The sequence below is a fragment of the Palaemon carinicauda genome, chromosome 11, assembly GCF_036898095.1.
Source record: "Palaemon carinicauda isolate YSFRI2023 chromosome 11, ASM3689809v2, whole genome shotgun sequence".
NCBI classification, from domain to species: Eukaryota; Metazoa; Arthropoda; class Malacostraca; order Decapoda; family Palaemonidae; genus Palaemon; species Palaemon carinicauda.
In genome coordinates this window covers 123,094,969-123,111,505 of record NC_090735.1, presented here as the reverse complement: position 1 = coordinate 123,111,505, position 16,537 = coordinate 123,094,969, and the positions used below count along the sequence as shown (strand labels likewise).

The following is a 16,537-nucleotide window of genomic DNA, read 5'->3' as shown; positions in this document are numbered from 1 at the left end:
TCTTAGTACTTGATTATATGGATATAATTTATTAAATATCATTCATTATTTTGTTTTGAGAAGTTTATTTTACTTTTTGAATATTTTACCCAGCTGTAGCAGTACCGAAGAAGTGGAGTTTGATCTTGAAAAGGTTGAAAATGTCTGCAAACAGTTTGATTTCCTGTTGGAAAAGGATGCAGAAATGCCAAGTGCCGAGGAAGTCTTCTATGCGCTAAGATTGTACAGAAAACCAGTGGAGATGGATGCCATTTTGACAACTGAAAGTATGTGTATATTCAAGTCTAGTTCGTTATACAAGGATGCATGAAAATATTGTTTCTATAAACCTCCCCTCTTCATATTGCTTCTCTCTCGATTCTGGTTAAAATTTCGACATCGACCCTGGAATTAAAGGTTTCCTTATTTCTTTCCTTGTAATTATTATTTCTCAACCAGTCCTACAAGTTATATTTTTAATTTTCAAGAAGTTCCATAATTATACATTATGATTTTTTCATGCCATTTACCACTAGATGTCGCAATTTTCAAAGTTTTGAATTTTAATGTTGATGAATCAGAGCTTTCAAAGAGGAGCGATATGAATGTGAGGCAAGTTTAGAAATAACAGATTTTATTATAATGATTTTTCTAACAATAGCCACTGGGGTGACTTTACTCATTTAAAAGTCATTGATACTTTTAAAGTTATATTTATTTGGTTGTTAGAATGTTGAGACACACCAATACCAATCGTTTTGAATTCTGTATTATATTGTTCATATGGAAAATAATCAAAATAAATAAGTTTTAAAATGTTTTAAAGAATTTATAAAAAAGTTTATTGGAAAACAATCAAATTGTTTAAACGATAATTGACAGAGCTACCTTAATCTACTGTAGCCTACATCTCTTAATTTGAAAATTAACAAACCAAATTAGAAAGAAACAATTTTCTTCAAGTCCCTCCTATATAAAATCCGCATAAGCCTGATATATCAGTAATTTTAAAGTGTATAAATGTATATTGTTCCAACACAGGAACTTACCGCGAACTACTTTCATAGGAGTTACCTGGAACCTCCTCTCAATTGACCAGAGTTTTGTGTAGTTTATCCTACTCCCGTTTTCTGTAATGGTAGGCCTAGGCGGAAGGATACGTGCCCTGAGGGCAATGCCGAGGCAGGCCACATGTGAGCTTGGGTCGCGACCTCCAGTAAGTTCTCTGGTCGCGTCGTGATATCATCTCGACGCTCCTTATGCCACGGCATTGCCCTCAGGGCACGTATCCTTCCGCCTAGGCCTACCATTACAGAAAACGGGAGTAGGGTAAACTACACAAAACTCTGGTCTATTGAGAGGAGGTTCCAGGTAACTCCTATGAAAGTAGTTCTCGGTAAGTATGTTAGGAAAAATACAAATTACTAATAATATGTGATATTAACAATGTAAGTTCTAAAGCAATGCCATTTTTTTTATTTCTTGAGCATTGCTATTTTTTTTTCATTCTTGAATGCCATATTTTGTTAACAGGTAAAGTTATTTCATGTATGACCTTGTATAGTTTCAGAGCATGTGAAAAGAGGTAGCTCCATCCAAGGAGACTTGATGCATTGTTGGCGAGGATCACTAGATGAACATATTCGTAATGCTGCTCGACAGAAGAAGCTCAATCCATTTCTGGTTTCCAGTGCACCACAAGTTTCTATAAAGCAAGTATTCATTTGTGAAGTGTATATTAGTAAGATGACCCTACGTTTGTGCTAAACTTGAAAACAGTCCCTATCAGTTTTATTATAACATATGTTTTAATAATGCCAGTGTTTTTCAACGAGTGTTAGATAATGTTAGTTATTTCAACAAGTGGTATTAGTTTTTAGCCTATCCTCTTAGGTTATGGTTCAAGTTTCTGCGTTTCTGCAACACAGATTTTTATTGATTTGATTACACTTCATAGTTGCCTTGTTAAGTTGCTTCATACTAAGAAGAATTAGTGATAAGAGTAATTCATACAGTATCTTTCACACTGATATGCAACACACAGGTTTTGTAACCTTTAGCATATCATTATTTCATGAGTGTATGACGAGTATATTTATAGATAGACATACATACATATACCAAGGCACTTCCCCCAATTTTGGGGGGTTGCCGAAATCAAACAAATGAAACAAAAAAAGGGGACCTCTCCTCTCTACGTTCCTTCCAGCCTGACAAGGGACTCAACCAAGTTCGGCTGGTACTGCTAGGGTGCCACAGCCCACACTCCCCCATTATCCACCACAGATGAAGCTTCATAACGCTGAATCCCATACTGCTGCTACCTCCGCGGTCATCTAAGGAGACCGGAGGAAGCAGCAGGGCCTACCGGAACTGCGTCACAATCGCTCGCCATTCATTCATATTTCTAGCACGATCTCTTGCCTCTCTCACATCTATCATCCTATCACCCAGGAAGATCTGAATGTAAAGGATGGTCAGAGTTATGAAAAATCTTTTGCAACATGCATAATGAACTTATTGAACGATGGTGCCAAAGATTAATGTCTAGATCAGGAATAAGAAATTTAATAGACTGTAAGTTTCTGTCCAACAAATTAAGATGAGAATCAGCAGCTGAACACCAGACAGGAGAACAATACTCAAACTAAGGTAGAATGAAAGAATTAAAACACTTCTCCAGAATAGATTGATCACTGAAAATCTTGTATGACTCAATAAGCCAATTTTTTGTGCAATTGAAGAAGACACAGACCTATTAAAAGTAAAATGTTAATTTTCCATATTGAGATTATTATTATTAATATTATTATTATTATTATTATTATTATTATTATTATTATTACTTGCTAAGCTAAAACCCTAGTTGGAAAAGCAGAATGCTATAAGCCCAAGAGCTCCAACAGAGAAAATAGCCCTGTGAGGAAAGGAAATAAGGAAAAACTACGAGAAGTTTAAGAATAATAACATTAAAATAAATATTTCATATATAAACTATAAAAACTTGAAAATAACAAGAGGAATAGATGAGTTATCCAAGTATTGGAGTCTGCCAGATAAATATTAGGTTTTTAATTCTTCAAATGTAAGTTTGTATTTGACGAATTAGTTTATGATTTTTTTAAAACTTTAGTTTTTTCTTGACACATTCTATAGGTTATGGGAATTTGCTAGCGAGGCCTATGCTGAGCAGTTAATAGAGGAGGGAGATATTATTTCAGCAGCGACATACTTACTCAATGTAAATAAGGTAAGTGGAACTTCTCTGCTAATTTAATGCTATACCATTTTATACTGGCATCATGTACTTCTTAGATCATCATCAAATATTTTTAGGTTGGCTTTTCTCTTTTTGGGGTCTTGCATGAAAGGTATAATATCCTCTCTTTTCATTCCTGTACTCTCTCTCTGCTTCAACTATTAGTTCTCGGTATTCATTTGTCTCTTTTTATTGATGTTCTCCTGTATTTACACACGTCTCCAACCCATTAACCCTTTAACCCCCAGGCTATTTGGAAATTTCCAACCCTTAACCCCCAGGGGTTATTTTTTTTCAAGCACATTATGCTGCATATTTTTTTAAAAATTGCTCTAACAGCCTTAATTTTCCTCATAGAGAGGTCAGGTTGGTCTCATTCACTTGGAAAATGCCCGAAGTTTCTCAAAAAAAATTATCAAAAACATGCAAAAAAAAAATTAAATAGCAGTTTTCTGCAAGGACGTACCTGTACGTCCATGGGGGTAAAGGGATGAGTTTTGTGAAACGTACCAGTACGTCCTTTGGGAGTAAAAGGGTTAATTACAGATAATTACATTCATTTTAACTATTATACTTTTTAACCATTCCCCGTTTCATTTCTTTTCTATTGATTTGCATCTTTCCAGTTGCCCTTTTTTTTACATTTATTTTTATATTTTTACCTTTTATTCTTTTATAGCCACAATTTATGTATATCTTTTGATATCCATCCATTCACTTTGCCTTCTCACTTAATTGTCAAACCCATCTCTGACCAACTTGATGTTCACCTATTTAGAAACAAGTTCCAGACAACATTGCTCTTTGTAAGGACATTTTCAACTGTGATTGTTTTATGCGTTATAAACACCCAAAGCCCTAACGCCTTTGCTATACCTGACACTGTTACACCTTGACATTTTGACCATTTGAAATTCAACATGTGACACAGCAACTAAACCAAGGTATTATTGTTATTATTACTACTACTACTACTAATACTACTACTACTACTACTACTACTACTACTACTACTACTACTACTACTACTACTACTACTAGGTAAGCTACAACCCTAGTTGGAAAAGCAGGATGCTATAAGCCCAAGGGCTCCAACAGGGGAAAGTAGCCTAGTGAGGAAAGGAGATAAGAAAATAAATAAACGATTTAAGTAAAGAACAATCAAGATAAAATATTTAAAAAACTGGAACATCAAAACAGATATTTCATATATAAACTATAAAAAAGACTTTAGTCAGCCTGTTCAACATAGATATTCTTTTTCTTCATTGTCCTCATGAAAATTTGTGGATAATATTGACAACTATATGTAGGTAGCAAAAATGCTACAGCAATTATGAAATATTCTGTAGTGAGCAAACTTTAGTTTTTTTTAATAAACCATTAAGTTAGGAGATAGCGGTACACTCTTATCATTTGTGTTTTCAGGTTGAAGAAGCAGTAGAATTGTTGATGAAGAACAGGTTTTACCGTGAAGCTATGGCCATTGCCAAATGCCGTCGAGGTTATAGCGAAGAACTCGTCAAGAAGATTACCCTTGCTTGGGCTGCATCCACAATATTTGAAGGATCGTTTGATTTTGCTGCATCTCTGTAAGTACCTTTTTTGTATACTTATCTTGCATAAACTTACATTTTTTTTTTACATAAGATTAGAAAAAACAGCACAGTATTTGGTTTGACTACTGCAGTGTATTAACCCTTTTACCCCCAGGCTATTTGGAAATTTCCAACCCTTAACCCCCAGGGGGTTATTTTTTTTCCCAGCACATTTTGCAGTATATTTTTTTTAAAATTGCTCTAACAGCCTTAATTTTCATCATAGAGAGGTCAGGTTGGTCTCATTCTCTTGGAAAATGCCTGAATTTTTTCAAAAAATTATCAAAAATATGCAAAAAAAAATGTAAATAGCAGTTTTTTGCAAGGACGTACCGGTGCGTCCATGGGGGTAAAGGGATGAGTTTTGTGAAACGTACCAATACATCCTTTGTGGGTAAAAGGGTTAACATGAATCTTCTTTTAGAAGATTACTGTAAGTCAGCGAAGTTATCAATTACTTGATCTAGTTGAGGTATTGTCTTGAATTCTTTTTTCCACATAAGATTAAAAAAAAAAATGTATTTTATTGCATTAATGCACTGTATTAGTATTAATTTTCTTTTAGCAAATTAGTGAAGTCAAGGAATTTATCAGTTACTTGATCTAGTTATAATAATATTTTCAGCTTTTTGTATTTCCTTTTACTATTATTATTATTATTATTATTATTATTATTATTATTATTATTGTTATTGTTACTTGCTAAGCTACAACCCTAGTTGGAAAAGCAGGATCCTATAAGCCCAGGGGCCCCAACAGGGAAAATAGCCCAGTAAGGATAGGAAATAAGGAAAAATAAAATATTCTAAGGAGAGTAACATTAAAATGAATATATCCTATATAAACTATAAATACTTTACCAAAACAAGAGGAAGAGAAATTAGATGAAATAGTGTGCCCGCGTGTACTTTCAAGCAAGAAAACTAATCCATGACAGTGGAAGACCTTGGTACAGAAGCTATGGCAATACCCAAGACTAGAGAACAATGGTTTGATTTTGGAGTGTCCTCCTAGAAGAGCTGCTTACCCTAGCCAAAGAGTCTCTTCTACCCTTACCAAGAGGAAAGTAGCCACTGAACTATTACAGCGCAGTAGTTAACTCCTTTGGAGGAAAAGAATTGTTTGGTAATCTCAGTGTTGTCAGGTGTATGAGGACAGAGTAGAATGTGTAAAGAATAGCCAGACTATTCGGTGTATGTGTAGGCATAGGAAAGTGAACCGTAACCGTAGAGAAGGACCCAAGGGTTTTGTTATATAACTGAGTGATTAGGTAATAAAGTAGTTTTTAAATGCCATCTAGAGTTTAAAGTACCCAAAAGAATAGATTAAAGGTAAATCTAGGATACTATTTAAATGATCATACATACATACATATACCAAGGCACTTCCCCCAATTTTGGGGGTTAGCCAACATCAACAATGAAAAAAAAAAAAAAGGGGACCTCTACTCTCTACGTTCCTCCCAGCCTAACACGGGACTCAACCGAGTTCAGCTGGTACTGGTAGGGTGCCACAGCCCAACTTCCCACATTATCCACCACAGATGAAGCTTCATAATGCTGAATCCCCTACTGCTGCTACCTCCGCGGTCATCTAAGGCATCAGAGGCAGCAGCAGGGCCTACCGGAACTGCGTCACAATCGCTCGCCATTCATTCCTATTTCTAGCACGCTCTCTTGCCTCTCTCACATCTATCCTCCTATCACCCAGAGCTTTCTTCACTCCATCTATCCACCCAAACCTTGGCCTTCCTCTTGTACTTCTCCCATCAACTCTTGCATTCCTCACCTTCTTTAGCAGACAGCCATTTTCCATTCTCTCAACATGGCCAAACCACCTCAACACATTCATATCCACTCTAGCTGCTAACTCATTTCTTACACCCGTTCTCACTCTGACCACTTCGTTCCTAACCCTATCTACTCGAGATACACCAGCCATACTCCTTAGACACTTCATCTCAAACACATTCAATTTCTGTCTCTCCGTCACTTTCATTCCCCACAACTCCGATCCATACATCACAGTTGGTACAATCACTTTCTCATATAGAACTCTTTTTACATTCATCCCCAACCCTCTATTTTTTACTACTCCCTTAACTGCCCCCAACACTTTGCAACCTTCATTCACTCTCTGACGTACATCTGCTTCCACTCCACCATTTGCTGCAACAACAGACCCCAAGTACTTAAACTGATCCAGTTCCTCAAGTAACTCTCCATTCAACATGACATTCAACCTTACACCACCTTCCCTTCTCGTACATCTCATAACCTTACTCTTACCCACATTAACTCTCAACTTCCTTCTTTCACACACTCTTCCAAATTCTGTCACTAATCGGCCAAGCTTCTCTTCTGTGTCTGCAACCAGTACAGTATCATTCGCAAACAACAACTGATTTACCGCTCATTCATGGTCATTCTCGTCTACCAGTTTTAATCCTCGTCCAAGCACTCGAGCATTCACCTCTCTCACCACTCCATCAACATACAAGTTAAACAACCACGGTGACATCACACATCCCAGTCTCAGCCCCACTCTCACCGGAAACCAATCACTCACTTCATTTCCTATCCTAACACATGCTTTACTACCTTTGTAGAAACTTTTCACTGCTTGCAACAACTTTCCACCAACTCCATATAACCTCATCACATTCCACATTGCTTCCCTATCAACTCTATCATACGCTTTCTCCAGATCCATAAACGCAACATACACCTCCTTACCTTTTGCTAAATATTTCTCGCATATCTGCCTTACTGTAAAAATCTGATTCATACAACCCCTCCCTCTTTTAAAACCACCCTGTATTTCTAAGATTGCATTCTCTTTTTTATCCTTGATCCCATTAATCATTACTCTACCATACACTTTTCCAACTACGCTTAACAACCTAATACCTCTTGAATTACAACACTCATGCACATCTCCCTTACCCTTATATAGTGGTACAATACATGCACAAACCCAATCTACTGGTACCATTGATGATCATGGGAAACTTAAATGTTCTACCTCTTTCCGTCATTGGCTACTCACCATCTCTCAAGGCCTTGGAGTCAGCAATATGAACATAAGGAAAGTTAATAAAAATAAACAGAATTTTAATGATAAAATTTCTTTTTTCATGCCCATTGTTGTGAATTCATAAGGAAGTTTTTATGGAAGTACAATTCTAATTTAAGAATTTACAACACATCACATTTTTTCATTACATTTGCCTTTTTAACCCTTTTACCCCCAGGCTATTTGGAAATTTCCAACCCTTAACCCCCAGGGGGTTATTTTTTTCCCAGCACATTTTGCAGTATATTTTTTTTAAATTGCTCTAACAGCCTTAATTTTTGTCATAGAGAGGTCAGGTTGGTCTCATTCTCTTGGAAAATACCTGAATATTCTCAAAAAAATTATCAAAAATATGAAAAAAAAAAAATTTTTATAGCATTTTTTTACAAGGACGTACCGGTACGTCCATGGGGGTAAAGGGATGGCTTTTGTGAAACGTACCAGTACGTCCTTTGGGGGTAAAAGGGTTAATATTATTGAATTTCATAGTGTATATTTGAATCACTGATCGATATACACGATGAGATAACATTAAAAATAATTATTTAATTCAGTCAGGTAAGTATTGGCCTGATTGAAGAGGCGGCAGCAACCATGGCTCGACGCAACGATCACGGGTCTCTCTTTGTTGCATCGCTCCTGTACACTCACGCTGAAAAGAAGGACCTTTCTAAAGCCATTGGATTGATGTCGCTAAAAGAAGCATGCGTAAAGCAGGAACATGAGAAGATTGATCGTTACTTGACGTTTTTACCAGAATTAGAGGTATGTATACCATGTAAATGTTTCTATCGTTAAAGTAATTTTTTAGATTTCATTCTCTAATTTCTACTGCCTGCGGTGTGTTTTGCACAGCTCAGGAGATGATGTTAAATTTTAATGGCATGTATATGTATGTGTACATTTAGTTTATCTATATCAATATTTACTTTCTATAAATTTTTTTTAATTGATGATATTATTTTATTTGTATTATTGCCCGAAGAGCTCTGCTTCACATGGGCTTGGACCGAGTCTTTTTTTGTAAATATTTTATATGTAAATATGTTTTTGTCCAATAAACATTATTATTATTATTATTATTATTATTATTATTATTATTATTAAATTGATTAAATTTATTTTACTGTACAAATGTTTTAGACAGTGAAGAGAGATCCCATCTTAATATCTCTGGTAAAATATCCGAGTAAACATTTACATGTGGACAAAAAAGTATGGATGTAATGTTGTCGATAAATACGTAGGGTTGTAGTATTATCTTAACGATTCTAAACTGATTTATTTCAGTGGTTCCGCATTATATCGGTCTGCCATCAAAGTCTACTCAAGCTTGTACAAGAAGTTACAAGTAAAGAGCAACTGTCATCTTACTTTGTTGTGAAGTCTCAAGATATTAACACAGGAGCTGAATTGGAGCCCGCCATCGTCTCTTCCGAGGGGGAGGGTGAAAAGTACCCTTTTCTTCAGTATTTAACTGAGGAGTTGTTGAATCAGGGAGTCAAGGTTGAAAATTATGCTCATATGTATGAAACTATTACAAGTAATCTTGCTACACATCAGATGCCTACATCAGTGAAACAGGTAAGGTAGATTTAGAATGTTTACCAAAATCAATGTTTAGTACTGTAAATACTCGCTGAGACTTAGCTCAGCAGGGCAGAAAGCCTTATTCAGTATAGGATTATCATCTCACAGAGAATATTTACCATAATCAATGTTTAGTACTGTAAATACTGGCTGAGACTTACCTCAGCTGGACAGAAGGCCTTGTTCAGTATAGGGTTATCATCTCACAGAGAATATATACCAAAATCAATGTTTAGTACTGTAAATACTCACTGAGACTTACCTCAGCTGGACAGAAAGCCTTATTCAGTATAGGGTTATCATCTCACAGAGAATATTTACCATAATCAATGTTTAGTACTGTAAATACTCACTGAGACTTACCTCAGCTGGACAGAAAGCCTTATTCAGTATAGGGTTATCATCTCACAGAGAATATTTACCATAATCAATGTTTAGTACTGTAAATACTCACTGAGACTTACCTCAGCTGGACAGAAAGCCTTATTCAGTATAGGGTTATCATCTCACAGAGAATATTTACCATAATCAATGTTTAGTACTGTAAATACTCACTGAGACTTACCTCAGCTGGACAGAAAGCCTTATTCAGTATAGGGTTATCATCTCACAGAGAATATTTACCATAATCAATGTTTAGTACTGTAAATACTCACTGAGACTTACCTCAGCTGGACAGAAAGCCTTATTCAGTATAGGGTTATCATCTCACAGAGAATATTTACCATAATCAATGTTTAGTACTGTAAATACTCACTGAGACTTACCTCAGCAGGGCAGAAAGCCTTATTCAGTATAGGGTTATCATCTCACAGAGAATATTTACCATAATCAATGTTTAGTACTGTAAATACTCACTGAGACTTACCTCAGCTGGACAGAAAGCCTTATTCAGTATAGGGTTATCATCTCACAGAGAATATTTACCATAATCAATATTTAGTACTGTAAATACTCACTGAGACTTACCTCAGCAGGGCAGAAAGCCTTATTCAGTATAGGGTTATCATCTCACAGAGAATATTTACCATAATCAATGTTTAGTACTGTAAATACTCGCTGAGACTTACCTCAGCAGGGCAGAAAGCCTTGTTCAGTATAGGGTTATCATCTCACAGAGAATATTTACCATAATCAATGTTTAGTACTGTAAATACTCGCTGAGACTTACCTCAGCAGGGCAGAAAGCCTTGTTCAGTATAGGGTTGTCATCTCACAGAGAATATTTACCATAATCAATGTTTAGTACTGTAAATACTGGCTGAGACTTACCTCAGCTGGACAGAAAGCCGTATTCAGTATAGGGTTATCATCTCACAGAGAATATTTACCATAATCAATGTTTAGTACTGTAAATACTCGCTGAGACTTACCTCAGCAGGGCAGAAAGCCTTATTCAGTATAGGGTTATCATCTCACCCAGAATATTTACCATAATCAATGTTTAGTACTGTAAATACTGGCTGAGACTTACCTCAGCTGGACAGAAAGCCGTATTCAGTATAGGGTTATCATCTCACAGAGAATATTTACCATAATCAATGTTTAGTACTGTAAATACTGGCTGAGACTTACCTCAGCTGGACAGAAAGCCTTATTCAGTATAGGATTGTCATCTCTCAGAGAATATTTACCATAATCAATGTTTAGTACTGTAAATACTGGCTGAGACTTACCTCAGCTGGACAGAAAGCCGTATTCAGTATAGGGTTATCATCTCACAGAGAATATTTACCATAATCAATGTTTAGTACTGTAAATACTGGCTGAGACTTACCTCAGCTGGACAGAAAGCCTTATTCAGTATAGGATTGTCATCTCTCAGAGAATATTTACCATAATCAATGTTTAGTACTGTAAATACTCACTGAGACTTACCTCAGCTGGACAGAAAGCCTTATTCAGTATAGGGTTATCATCTCACAGAGAATATTTACCATAATCAATGTTTAGTACTGTAAATACTCACTGAGACTTACCTCAGCAGGGCAGAAAGCCTTATTCAGTATAGGGTTATCATCTCACAGAGAATATTTACCATAATCAATGTTTAGTACTGTAAATACTCACTGAGACTTACCTCAGCTGGACAGAAAGCCTTGTTCAGTATAGGATTGTCATCTCACAGAGAATATTTACCAAAATCAATGTTTAGTACTGTAAATACTCACTGAGACTTACCTCAGCTGGACAGAAAGCCTTATTCAGTATAGGGTTATCATCTCACAGAGAATATTTACCATAATCAATGTTTAGTACTGTAAATACTCACTGAGACTTACCTCAGCAGGGCAGAAAGCCTTATTCAGTATAGGGTTATCATCTCACAGAGAATATTTACCATAATCAATATTTAGTACTGTAAATACTCACTGAGACTTACCTCAGCAGGGCAGAAAGCCTTATTCAGTATAGGGTTATCATCTCACAGAGAATATTTACCATAATCAATGTTTAGTACTGTAAATACTCGCTGAGACTTACCTCAGCAGGGCAGAAAGCCTTGTTCAGTATAGGGTTGTCATCTCACAGAGAATATTTACCATAATCAATGTTTAGTACTGTAAATACTGGCTGAGACTTACCTCAGCTGGACAGAAAGCCGTATTCAGTATAGGGTTATCATCTCACAGAGAATATTTACCATAATCAATGTTTAGTACTGTAAATACTCGCTGAGACTTACCTCAGCAGGGCAGAAAGCCTTATTCAGTATAGGGTTATCATCTCACCCAGAATATTTACCATAATCAATGTTTAGTACTGTAAATACTGGCTGAGACTTACCTCAGCAGGACAGAAAGCCGTATTCAGTATAGGGTTATCATCTCACAGAGAATATTTACCATAATCAATGTTTAGTACTGTAAATACTGGCTGAGACTTACCTCAGCTGGACAGAAAGCCTTATTCAGTATAGGATTGTCATCTCTCAGAGAATATTTACCAAAATCAATGTTTAGTACTGTAAATACTGGCTGAGACTTACCTCAGCTGGAAAAAAAGCCTTATTCAGTATAGGATTGTCATCTCACAGAGAATATTTACCATAATCAATGTTTAGTACTGTAAATACTGGCTGAGACTTGCCTCAGCAGGGCAGAAAGCCTTATTCAGTATAGGGTTGTCATCTCACAGAGAATATTTACCATAATCAATGTTTAGTACTGTAAATACTGGCTGAGACTTGCCTCAGCAGGGCAGAAAGCCTTGTTCAGTATAGGGTTGTCATCTCACAGAGAATATTTACCATAATCAATGTTTAGTACTGTAAATACTCACTGAGACTTACCTCAGCAGGGCAGAAAGCCTTGTTCAGTATAGGGTTGTCATCTCACAGAGAATATTTACCATAATCAATGTTTAGTACTGTAAATACTGGCTGAGACTTGCCTCAGCAGGGCAGAAAGCCTTATTCAGTATAGGATTGTCATCTCACAGAGAATATTTACCATAATCAATGTTTAGTACTGTAAATACTCACTGAGACTTACCTCAGCAGGGCAGAAAGCCTTGTTCAGTATAGGGTTGTCATCTCACAGAGAATATTTACCATAATCAATGTTTAGTACTGTAAATACTGGCTGAGACTTGCCTCAGCAGGGCAGAAAGCCTTATTCAGTATAGGATTGTCATCTCACAGAGAATATTTACCAAGATCAATTTTTAGTACTGTAAATACTGGCTGAGACTTGCCTCAGCAGGGCAGAAAGCCTTATTCAGTATAGGATTGTCATCTCACAGAGAATATTTACCAAAATCAATGTTTAGTACTGTAAATACTTGCTGAGACTTACCTCAGCAGGGCAGAAAGCCTTATTCAGTATAGGGTTATCATCTCACCCAGAATATTTACCATAATCAATGTTTAGTACTGTAAATACTCGCTGAGACTTACCTCAGCAGGGCAGAAAGCCTTATTCAGTATAGGGTTATCATCTCACCCAGAATATTTACCATAATCAATGTTTAGTACTGTAAATACTGGCTGAGACTTACCTCAGCAGGGCAGAAAGCCTTGTTCAGTATAGGGTTATCATCTCACCCAGAATATTTACCATAATCAATGTTTAGTACTGTAAATACTTGCTGAGACTTACCTCAGCAGGGCAGAAAGCCTTATTCAGTATAGGGTTATCATCTCACAGAGAATATTTACCATAATCAATGTTTAGTACTGTAAATACTGGCTGAGACTTACCTCAGCAGGACAGAAAGCCTTATTCAGTATAGGGTTATCATCTCACAGAGAATATTTACCAAAATCAATGTTTAGTACTGTAAATACTGGCTGAGACTTACCTCAGCAGGGCAGAAAGCCTTGTTCAGTATAGGGTTATCATCTCACCCAGAATATTTACCATAATCAATGTTTAGTACTGTAAATACTGGCTGAGACTTACCTCAGCTGGACAGAAAGCCTTATTCAGTATAGGGTTATCATCTCACAGAGAATATTTACCATAATCAATGTTTAGTACTGTAAATACTGGCTGAGACTTACCTCAGCTGGACAGAAAGCCTTATTCAGTATAGGGTTATCATCTCACAGAGAATATTTACCATAATCAATGTTTAGTACTGTAAATACTGGCTGAGACTTACCTCAGCTGGACAGAAAGCCTTATTCAGTATAGGATTGTCATCTCTCAGAGAATATTTACCAAAATCAATGTTTAGTACTGTAAATACTGGCTGAGACTTACCTCAGCAGGGCAGAAAGCCTTATTCAGTATAGGATGGTCATCTCACAGAGAATATTTACCATAATCAATGTTTAGTACTGTAAATACTCACTGAGACTTACCTCAGCAGGGCAGAAAGCCTTGTTCAGTATAGGGTTGTCATCTCACAGAGAATATTTACCATAATCAATGTTTAGTACTGTAAATACTCACTGAGACTTACCTCAGCAGGGCAGAAAGCCTTGTTCAGTATAGGGTTGTCATCTCACAGAGAATATTTACCATAATCAATGTTTAGTACTGTAAATACTCACTGAGACTTACCTCAGCAGGGCAGAAAGCCTTATTCAGTATAGGGTTGTCATCTCACAGAGAATATTTACCATAATCAATGTTTAGTACTGTAAATACTCACTGAGACTTACCTCAGCAGGGCAGAAAGCCTTGTTCAGTATAGGGTTGTCATCTCAGAGAGAATATTTACCATAATCAATGTTTAGTACTGTAAATACTCACTGAGACTTACCTCAGCAGGGCAGAAAGCCTTGTTCAGTATAGGGTTATCATCTCACAGAGAATATTTACCATAATCAATGTTTAGTACTGTAAATACTCACTGAGACTTACCTCAGCAGGGCAGAAAGCCTTATTCAGTATAGGGTTATCATCTCACAGAGAATATTTACCATAATCAATGTTTAGTACTGTAAATACTCACTGAGACTTACCTCAGCAGGGCAGAAAGCCTTGTTCAGTATAGGGTTGTCATCTCACAGAGAATATTTACCATAATCAATGTTTAGTACTGTAAATACTCACTGAGACTTACCTCAGCAGGGCAGAAAGCCTTGTTCAGTATAGGGTTGTCATCTCACAGAGAATATTTACCATAATCAATGTTTAGTACTGTAAATACTGGCTGAGACTTGCCTCAGCAGGGCAGAAAGCCTTATTCAGTATAGGATTGTCATCTCACAGAGAATATTTACCAAGATCAATTTTTAGTACTGTAAATACTGGTTGAGACTTGCCTCAGCAGGGCAGAAAGCCTTATTCAGTATAGGATTGTCATCTCACAGAGAATATTTACCAAGATCAATTTTTAGTACTGTAAATACTCGCTGAGACTTACCTCAGCAGGGCAGAAAGCCTTATTCAGTATAGGGTTATCATCTCACAGAGAATATTTACCAAAATCAATATTTAGTACTGTAAATACTCGCTGAGACTTACCTCAGCAGGGCAGAAAGCCTTGTTCAGTATAGGGTTATCATCTCACAGAGAATATTTACCATAATCAATGTTTAGTACTGTAAATACTTGCTGAGACTTGCCTCAGCAGGGCAGAAAGCCTTATTCAGTATAGGGTTATCATCTCAGAGAATATTTACCAAAATCAATGTTTAGTACTGTAAATACTCGCTGAGACTTACCTCAGCAGGGCAGAAAGCCTTATTCAGTATAGGGTTATCATCTCACAGAGAATATTTACCATAATCAATGTTTAGTACTGTAAATACTCGCTGAGACTTACCTCAGCTGGACAGAAAGCCTTATTCAGTATAGGGTTATCATCTCACAGAGAATATTTACCAAAATCAATGTTTAGTACTGTAAATACTCGCTGAGACTTACCTCAGCTGGACAGAAAGCCTTATTCAGTATAGGGTTATCATCTCACAGAGAATATTTACCAAAATCAATGTTTAGTACTGTAAATACTTGCTGAGACTTACCTCAGCTGGACAGAAAGCCTTATTCAGTATAGGGTTATCATCTCACAGAGAATGTTTACCAAAATCAATGTTTAGTACTGTAAATACTCGCTGAGACTTACCTCAGCTGGGCAGAAAGCCTTATTCAGTATAGGGTTATCATCTCACAGAGAATATTTACCAAAATCAATGTTTAGTACTGTAAATACTTGCTGAGACTTACCTCAGCAGGGCAGAAAGCCTTATTCAGTATAGGGTTATCATCTCACAGAGAATATTTACCAAGATCAATTTTTAGTACTGTAAATACTCGCTGAGACTTACCTCAGCAGGGCAGAAAGCCTTATTCAGTATAGGGTTATCATCTCACAGAGAATATTTACCAAAATCAATGTTTAGTACTGTAAATACTCGCTGAGACTTACCTCAGCAGGGCAGAAAGCCTTGTTCAGTATAGGGTTATCATCTCACAGAGAATATTTACCATAATCAATGTTTAGTACTGTAAATACTCGCTGAGACTTGCGTCAGCAGGGCAGAAAGCCTTATTCAGTATAGGGTTATCATCTCACAGAGAATATTTACCATAATCAATGTTTAGTACTGTAAATACTTGCTGAGACTTGCGTCAGCAGG

General features: G+C 36.5%; 1 protein-coding gene across 4 annotated transcripts in view; it reads left to right on the top strand.

Annotated features, from left to right (window-relative positions):
• Window positions 1–16,537, top strand: part of LOC137650164 (gem-associated protein 5-like) — a 79,356-nt gene that overhangs the window by 55,272 nt on the left and 7,547 nt on the right. For all 4 annotated transcript variants that reach the window (XM_068383328.1, XM_068383329.1, XM_068383327.1 and 1 more), the window contains 6 exons: window positions 94–266; window positions 1,544–1,691; window positions 3,136–3,229; window positions 4,667–4,830; window positions 8,466–8,676; window positions 9,202–9,495. In XM_068383328.1, the coding sequence (XP_068239429.1) occupies window positions 94–266; window positions 1,544–1,691; window positions 3,136–3,229; window positions 4,667–4,830; window positions 8,466–8,676; window positions 9,202–9,495 (1,084 nt within the window). The remainder of the gene's footprint in view (window positions 1–93; window positions 267–1,543; window positions 1,692–3,135; window positions 3,230–4,666; window positions 4,831–8,465; window positions 8,677–9,201; window positions 9,496–16,537) is intronic.